This window comes from Lacerta agilis, chromosome 4 (assembly GCF_009819535.1).
Source record: "Lacerta agilis isolate rLacAgi1 chromosome 4, rLacAgi1.pri, whole genome shotgun sequence".
Lineage (NCBI taxonomy): Eukaryota > Metazoa > Chordata > Lepidosauria > Squamata > Lacertidae > Lacerta > Lacerta agilis.
This window is the reverse complement of record NC_046315.1, coordinates 36,938,741-36,946,425: the sequence shown is the minus strand read 5'-3', so window position 1 is coordinate 36,946,425 and position 7,685 is coordinate 36,938,741. Positions and strand designations below refer to the sequence as shown.

General features: G+C 37.0%; 1 protein-coding gene across 4 annotated transcripts in view; it reads right to left on the bottom strand.

Moving 5' to 3' along the window:
- Positions 1-501: 501 nt before the first annotated feature.
- ARL13B (ADP ribosylation factor like GTPase 13B) overlaps positions 502-7,685 on the bottom strand; it is a 42,917-nt gene continuing 35,733 nt past the window's right edge. For 3 of the 4 annotated variants that reach the window (XM_033146739.1, XM_033146740.1, XM_033146742.1), the window contains 4 exons: positions 6,772-7,027; positions 6,365-6,481; positions 4,952-5,023; positions 502-2,120 (listed from right to left, as the gene is read on the bottom strand). In XM_033146739.1, coding sequence (XP_033002630.1) covers positions 2,044-2,120; positions 4,952-5,023; positions 6,365-6,481; positions 6,772-7,027 — 522 coding nt within the window. In that variant the 3' untranslated portion in view covers positions 502-2,043. Of the gene's footprint in view, positions 2,121-3,981; positions 4,026-4,951; positions 5,024-6,364; positions 6,482-6,771; positions 7,028-7,685 lie in introns of all 4 variants that reach the window. The other variant, XM_033146741.1, reaches the window with a different exon arrangement.

Here is a 7,685-nt window from a genome sequence, read left to right as displayed (position 1 = left end):
GTCGACACGAAAGGAGCAGGGTTTCACAAGGGACCTCGAGGGCCATGCAATGCAGGGAATCTTTCTCCCGACGTGGGGCTCGAAAGGGGAAAGCAGTTTGGTGCCGGGCAGGACAGTAGTACGCCTACTTCACTGGGTTGTTATGGGGAATTAAATGTAGGCCACTTTTGAGATCCTAGGGGGAGAAAATGCAGCAAATAAATGCTTTTCAAAATGATACTGTGGTGCTCTACCAGCGCTTTGGACAAAGCATGTTTTTAACACAAAACACAAAGTTAAAATACCGCGCCCCCGCCCCCAAGACAGGATCATCCTTAGATGTGGTAAGAGCTGCTACTGTGGTTCCTTGCTCTTCCCAGGCAAGGGGAATTAGTCAGTGGATGGATAACTTCTACATCCACATGCAAATAAAATTTATATTCACGCAGGTTTTAAGTTAGATATATTTCAAGGAATGAAATTTACAATTAGGCAAAATTCACAGACGTTGATAGTCAAATGTGAGGCTTCAACTGTGTCAGTTTTATTTCTGGTGTACAAGTTACTCTCTTTAATTGATATTCAAACACACATATACATAGTACCAAAGAAATATTTTCATGTTCCTTTCCTGTCCAGTTTGTTAAAAGTTTAGAAATACGTTGTCAGAACATAACAGTTTTCAGAGATCTAGAGGGCTCCAATAGAAGAGACTTCCTTATTCACTTTAATGCTAGTGTGAATTTGTACCCACTGTGTACAAGAATATTCAGAGCTGCCCATCATACAGGGGCTTCCCTTATCATATATTCTCATATGCACAAATCTGAACACAAAACTGAAAAAGAAGCATTTCAGTGTTATCTTACGAAAAATGCATACACACTAAACCTGTGGCCCTCCAGATGTTATTTGACTGCGACTCTCAGCCAGCTGCAAAGTGATAGATGACAGAAGCTTTAGTCCAACAGTATCTGGAGAGTGACAGGTTCCCAATTTCTGCAATAAGTGATTTAATTTTCCAGGAAATTTAAATTATTTTCAACTTTTTATTGCTTGTAGTTTCCGTTCTTAGACCTTGGGGCTTTTGTTCTCAGATAATTCATTTTAGGTTACTATGTAGTCAAAATCAAATGATTCCATGAAGAAAACTATCATAATTTTGGATACAATTCCATTTGTCACACGAGAGCAACACAATCTAACAGGAAGAAATGAAAAATCAATTCCAGGAATCATTGTTGCACACGGACTATTACTAATAATCTATTGGAAAGTGAGATGGGGGCTGAATTCAGCCCTCCTACTTCACTCTTGCCTCCAGAAGATATAAATGGTATTATTCCAGGAAGTCTAGCTGTGGTTCACTAAAGACATGAGCACAACATCCATTTGCACTCACATTTCTTCTTGGTGGATCAGAGCATGACAAAGTAACAACAAGACAACTAGTGAGGCAAATCACGTGCAAGAGTGAAGTGCTGTGAAAATGTGACATTCTTAAATATGTTCTGCTTATGAATATAGCTATGGACTTTAATATTTCAAAATAGTTCTGTTAACCAAATAGTTCTGTTAAAACAAAATACTAGAAAAATATAAAAATAGTTAAAATGTACACTTTATACCCCCCACTTGAACATGCATGTATTTTACAACTCCCCAAAAAGAACAAAAGAACAAGTCTCCTTGAAGTATTAAGCCAAACTTAAAACAGTCCTTGCAGATGCACAGTTAAGTTGCATTTGGTCTTGAAAATGTTCTCTTCAGGATTGCAACTATCCTTTTCAGGAAGGAAAACAAGTGTTCCATTTCCCAAGAGTTTTACTTAATGTAAGTTCTCTCATTCCACATTAACCCTGAAGAAGAACTGGTGAGTCAAGAAGGAAATAGGGTAGTTTGTGAGGGCCATCTTCACGGCTGAGATATCAAGGCAGCTTTACTGTCCTTGCCCAGCAACGTTTAAGAATAGCAGGTGTTTCTGGAAACAATAACACATTGTCTTATACAGGTCTTCCCTTTACATGATACGTGCTTCTTTAAAAACTGCCACATGACTGTTGGTTAAGAAATTACTTCATGGGTATCGCTGTTAGGTCTTTGCCGTATAGTCAGTGGAGGCAGCGGCTTTCCATAGAAATCTAACACACATCAGAAAATAAACCAAGTTAACATATATAGTACCATATATCTAGCTATTCTTTTGAAGAAGAGGAACACCAATGTGGAACTGCCTGCTGGTTTAGTAAGTTATGGGGGCATGGCAAAACATACAATACTGAAAAGGTATACCTTTGTCCATAATTTTTTTAACCCATATTTTGCAATTTCTCCCAATGACATTATTTTGTCATGAAGACTTGCGGAAGAAAAATGGCAATGCTTGAAACATTTCACACCAGCAGATACTTAAGTCTACAGGTAATGTATTTCAGCGAGAAAAATCATAACATGTTAAAAGAAATATAGGAATAGGGTCAAACATAATATGAACAAAAAAGAGGGGAGGGAATTAAAAATTTGTCTAACCTGAATAGTTGGGATGATGTGTTTGATTATATATACAGGCACACCCCAAACTGTTGCTGCTGCTATTTTCCCCAACTGCTTTATAGTTAACCATGTGAAGCCCACATTGACCAGGATCAATAAAGAAAGGGAAAGGAAGAATTTCAAAGGACCATTCACTTGCAGAGTTCCTCCCTCTCTTCCACTGTTTTCCACATTAACATAGTTAGCTATAAAGCAGCAGTAAATGATAGTAGGGGCTTTTTAAGTGGACACCTTCAACTGTAATGTTGTCCAGACACACCAGCTCCAGATTTGCTTGTACACTTCTGAATTTGGGGAGTTCTTTTTTTAAGACAATACAATGTGTTTCCTAAGATAAACAGGATTTGGAAAAGGAAAAAGGAGACACCCCACCCCCACAGCCAAATTAATAAATATAGCTAAGAGAAGGAAAACATTCATCTTTACACTCTAAAAACATCCATGTGTGATACATGCAAGCTTAATACGTGCAAAATTATCAAGTAAGAAAAAGAAAACTATTGGTTTATGTGCTCAGCAGGAAAGAGAGCTAACAGGAAAAGTGCATGCAAGCAGCTCTTAGGATATTTTTGAATCTGTGGCACCAAAAATAGATGGTAAGCTACATACATCTTACTCCCCCTAGTTTTGATTCAGTTTGTCAAGTTAATTATTTTTCATACATGACGTTGCATGACGTTAAGTATTGTCATAAATATTTGCTACATAGTTTTCTCTAGTAAAAATATACATGAATCCAATGGCTTTTCCTTCTTCTTTTTGCATAAGCGAGTTTTTAAAATGGTCTGAATTTTAGGGAAATTGTCTCAACATCCCCCACGTTGTGCCTTCCAGATGTTTTGAATTACTACTCACATCAGCCCTGGCTGGCCATGCTGACTAAAGATGATGGGAAGTGTAGACCAAACCTTTTGGAGGATTGATGAAGTCTCTTGTTTCTCCTGAAGCTGAACAGTATTGGAATTCTGGCAAATGCACACTTTCTAACAGAAGATTCTAAACTTTCATTAGTGCCCATAGTCGCATCAAAAAAGCCATGGCACATGACTCTCAGTTTGTCCCCAGATTCTGTTTTATCATCTCAAATCCAAGTTGTGGCTCTTCGTTAATGAAATGCAGACAAGAATGCAAGGAACTCCATGACAGATAAGCATTGTTAACTGTATTTCTGGGAATCAAATCTATAGGTGATGAATGCCACATGCATTCTTGTGTCAGCAATTCACCAAACTGAGTTACCATGTGCAATCAGAAGTATTTCTTGCATGAGAAGATTTTCCACTTTGCGTTTACACATCAGAAAGATATGGAAAGTCGCTCCATTTTGGGTCCAAGGATATATATATATCTTTGATTTCCATTCTCAGGCTCCAGCCACAAATCAGGCTGCCTTGTTTTGAGCAAAGGGAATGAAATCAGCAAATGCAAGCCCTTCGCTCTCCTCCCTACCTCTGTTGTTCTCTCTTTTCTCTTGCTTTCTTCTCTTTATACTCCTTAAAAAAGAAAGATGCATTTTGTTACACAAATTTTTGGAAAGGCATATTATGTAACCGTTTCATTACAGTGCAAGTATTTGTGCTTACCACCACAAGTATTAACTTTTTTTTTTACTTTTTTGGAAAAAAATAATAGTTCTGCAAATGTATGAAGCTGCCTTCATCCACCTAAATATTACCTATTCTGGCTTGTAGCAGTTCTCTAGGACATGAGTGTTTTGCAGCCTTTTGTAGGGGAGATCCTTTAGAGATGAGGTTTGATCTTGTATATGCAAGGCATGTGCTCTACCACTGATCTAAGGGCGTCCCCTTTTTTGGAAATATTGTTCAATACAAATGCTTAAGCAATGAGGATATGCTACAGTGCAAAAGCATCTAGATGTATTTCACTCCATTAGTCACCTGAGAAGAAAAAGGCAGCTGAATTTTTAAAAGAATTGGCTCATTTATTGTACAATCAATGAGATTTAGAACAAAGGTCTATTTTAAAACAGATTTATCCCTACATACCACCTGAGCTTTAGGAATTCATTGATATATGTAAAGCTGGCAATATTTGGGCTTTTTTCATTTTTTCCCTCTGGTCTATACCTAAGTACATATTTAGTATTATATGTAATGGGATCCGTTACCATGGGGTGCTGGTTGCTTTATTTGTAAATCGTGGTGCAGGGGCACACCAGAGACCAATTTGTATTGAAGCAAACAGAATGAAGCAAATACCTTATAAGCAAGATGCAGCCCACACTTTGCTTTAAATGGGGGAGGGGGAGCTAGAACAAAGAATGAGCTCTCTTCAAAACATGAAAAAATATGCTATTAAAGCTGCACATAGTTAGTTGAAATGAAAGAAAAAAGCCAGCATGCAAAATGGAATAGGTTTCTGAGGAAAACCAACAAATTGTGATCTCCTCTGAAATTACCATTACGACGGGTTTCACCAAGAGGTTCAAGTTTTCGAATTCTGTTAACTTTAGTAGGAGTTTCCCAGCCAACTACAGGAAAAAAAAATATCAAAGAGCAACACCACATTGTCAAACAAAAATCTACTGATGCAAAGATTCATCTTTGTGAAGATGGAATGTATTCATTCATTCATTCGTAACCCAGAAAAGGTTACACGTATATATTTAAAGGCAAACAAACAACATATCACCGAGACAATCAAAACACGCAAATTACACAATCTCACTGAACATTTTCCTTTAGGCGTCAGTGGGAACCAAACACAACATGACTCCCCTGCTCAGCGCCTGATGGGCTCTATAAAGGACTGCTGCTGCCGTTGCTGCTGGGCAGAGTGTGCTCCGTTTTGGTTTTTTGTTTAAATTGCTGTTATTTTTTTACCTATGTCATTTTAAACTGTGATATTAATGCTGTATTTTGTTTTAGATTTTGATTTATGTGGAATTTTTTTTCCATTTCATTGTGTATTTTTTTTGATGTGGTTTATTTATTTATGACTTTTGTAATTATGTAAATCTTGTCATGTTGTAAGCCACCTTGAGCATTGTTTTTAACTGTAGAATGGCAGCATACAAATAAAAAATGGTGATGATGATGATGATGATGCAGAGATCTAGGCTGTTGGGGAGAAATTAATAATATAAATAAACTGTGCATTGAAAATTTCATTTTAAAACAAGCTGCCAGGGATAAGAATGTAAGAACAGCCGTGCTCCTTTTTTGTTGCTACTAATGACAAGTACCATCTGTAATGGGCCATTTAATCCAGTTTTCTGTCTCTAGCGGTAGCCAGCCAATATTTATGGGAAACTTATAAGCAGGGCATGGAGAGAAAGAGATTCCCTATATGCCCACAGTCATCAGACTATTTCTAATCTATGTCACGTTCACATCTGTTCACTTATTATTCATTCTGTCATGTTTCCCATTAATCTAGTTATTTTTTTAAGGGCACAAATGCTTGTATATTCCCTCAAAAGACATATTTTGATATGGCTTTCACCAAGAACTGCCACCAGAAAATTTGGGAAGTGGAAAAGGGGGTGGGTAATCCATTAACCCCAAGAGTTTTGAATCAGGTCAATTATTGTCGGAATTAATGGAGGTCCAATTCCTCAAACATCTTAATTCCAGGAGTTGTAAAATGATGCTCCCAACTATCTCCCAGTGTGTGCTGGGTGGGGTGGGGGGACTCCCTCCTAGCAAGAATATTGTTCACTCTGGAATAAAATCCAACAGTGGCAGGTTTATCCTTAAAATTTCTATGTTATGAAAAAAGCCATGTGAGATCTATTTTCCTATTATCTAAAAGGTCATGTGAAATGGCCTTTTTGAAACTGATATACCAGTAGTTATTCATGTTTACGAACCTGGTGCAAGAGGTGCTACTGATGTAGGATTTGGGGAAACTGGCTCTTCCGTATTGACTGGTTCTACTCGATGACTCCTTTTCAATTTTAGCTTCTTTGTTTTCTTTTTGCTGTTCTCTAAAGCAAAACACAAACAACACAAATAGGTATCCTGCCTTTCTATTTTCAGAATGGCTTATAGTTTCCAAATGGTAAAAACAGTGTAATCCTTTGAAACGACAATCAAATAAAAACAGCAAATAAAACTGCAACATTAAAAACGACCTTATTATCAAATATTTCCTGCCTTTCATCCAACCATTATATGCATGCTAGAGGACAAAGAAGGGGAGTTGTGGCAAACACAATAGAAGCTGGCTAGTAAGTGAAAGCCAGTGTTTATATTATGAGCATGAAACTCAACCCACCTATTCCAGAATTCAAAGTGGCGTTATCACCAGAGTCAAGACTTTCTGAGATGTGCTGGTCATTCTCATCTTCATGTTCCAATCGTTGTGTTAGGGCAGATTTATAGTTTTCTACCAATCTACTCTCATTTGATTGCTGGCTGTTCAGGCTCTGAGTGTCCATTTGCTCCTGATCTGTTTTAGGTTTCAAGGCAATGGCAGACTTTTCATTTTCCTCCCGCTGCCTCTTCTTTTCTTGTTCAATTTTCTTTTCATTCTAACAAAGCAGAGAAAAAACGCAATTTTTGTAAACCAGCAGTGCAGACATGAAAATTTGGGGTGGACAGTGGAACAGTGGGAAAGTCAGCAAAAAGAAAAACAAACAAACAAACAACTCTACAAGGATCAGTGAAAATATATTATTATTATTAAAATCATTTGTAGCACAAACTAAGCAAAACATTTTATAATTGTTTACATTCAGCAATAAATCTTCAGAGAGATTTGAAGCGAGTTCACAGTCAGCCTAGATTTTTTTTTAATCTCCTAGGTAGCACACCATCCTTTCTGCTCGATCATAGATAATCAATAATATAAAATGAATTAAACTTCAGATATAGAAGACTTAATCTCTGAATATTAATTAGTTTCTTATTCTTAGTAAAGACATGCTATGTGCAACTTTACATTTTAATTGTTTTTAAATGTCAGGTATTTAAAGGTTCAGCTGTACAAATATTTTCAGTAGCGTTAGTTTAGTTGCCCTATATGTACACAGAGCTTAATGGGGGATTCCACAAACAAACCACTGTGTATAATGTACTTAGACTTTGTAATATAGCTTCTTCCTTGCTGAGAATACTAAGCTTTTAATCACTTACATTGATTTCGGAAGCTGAGCTGCTGACATTTCTTGGTAATATTATTCTAAACCA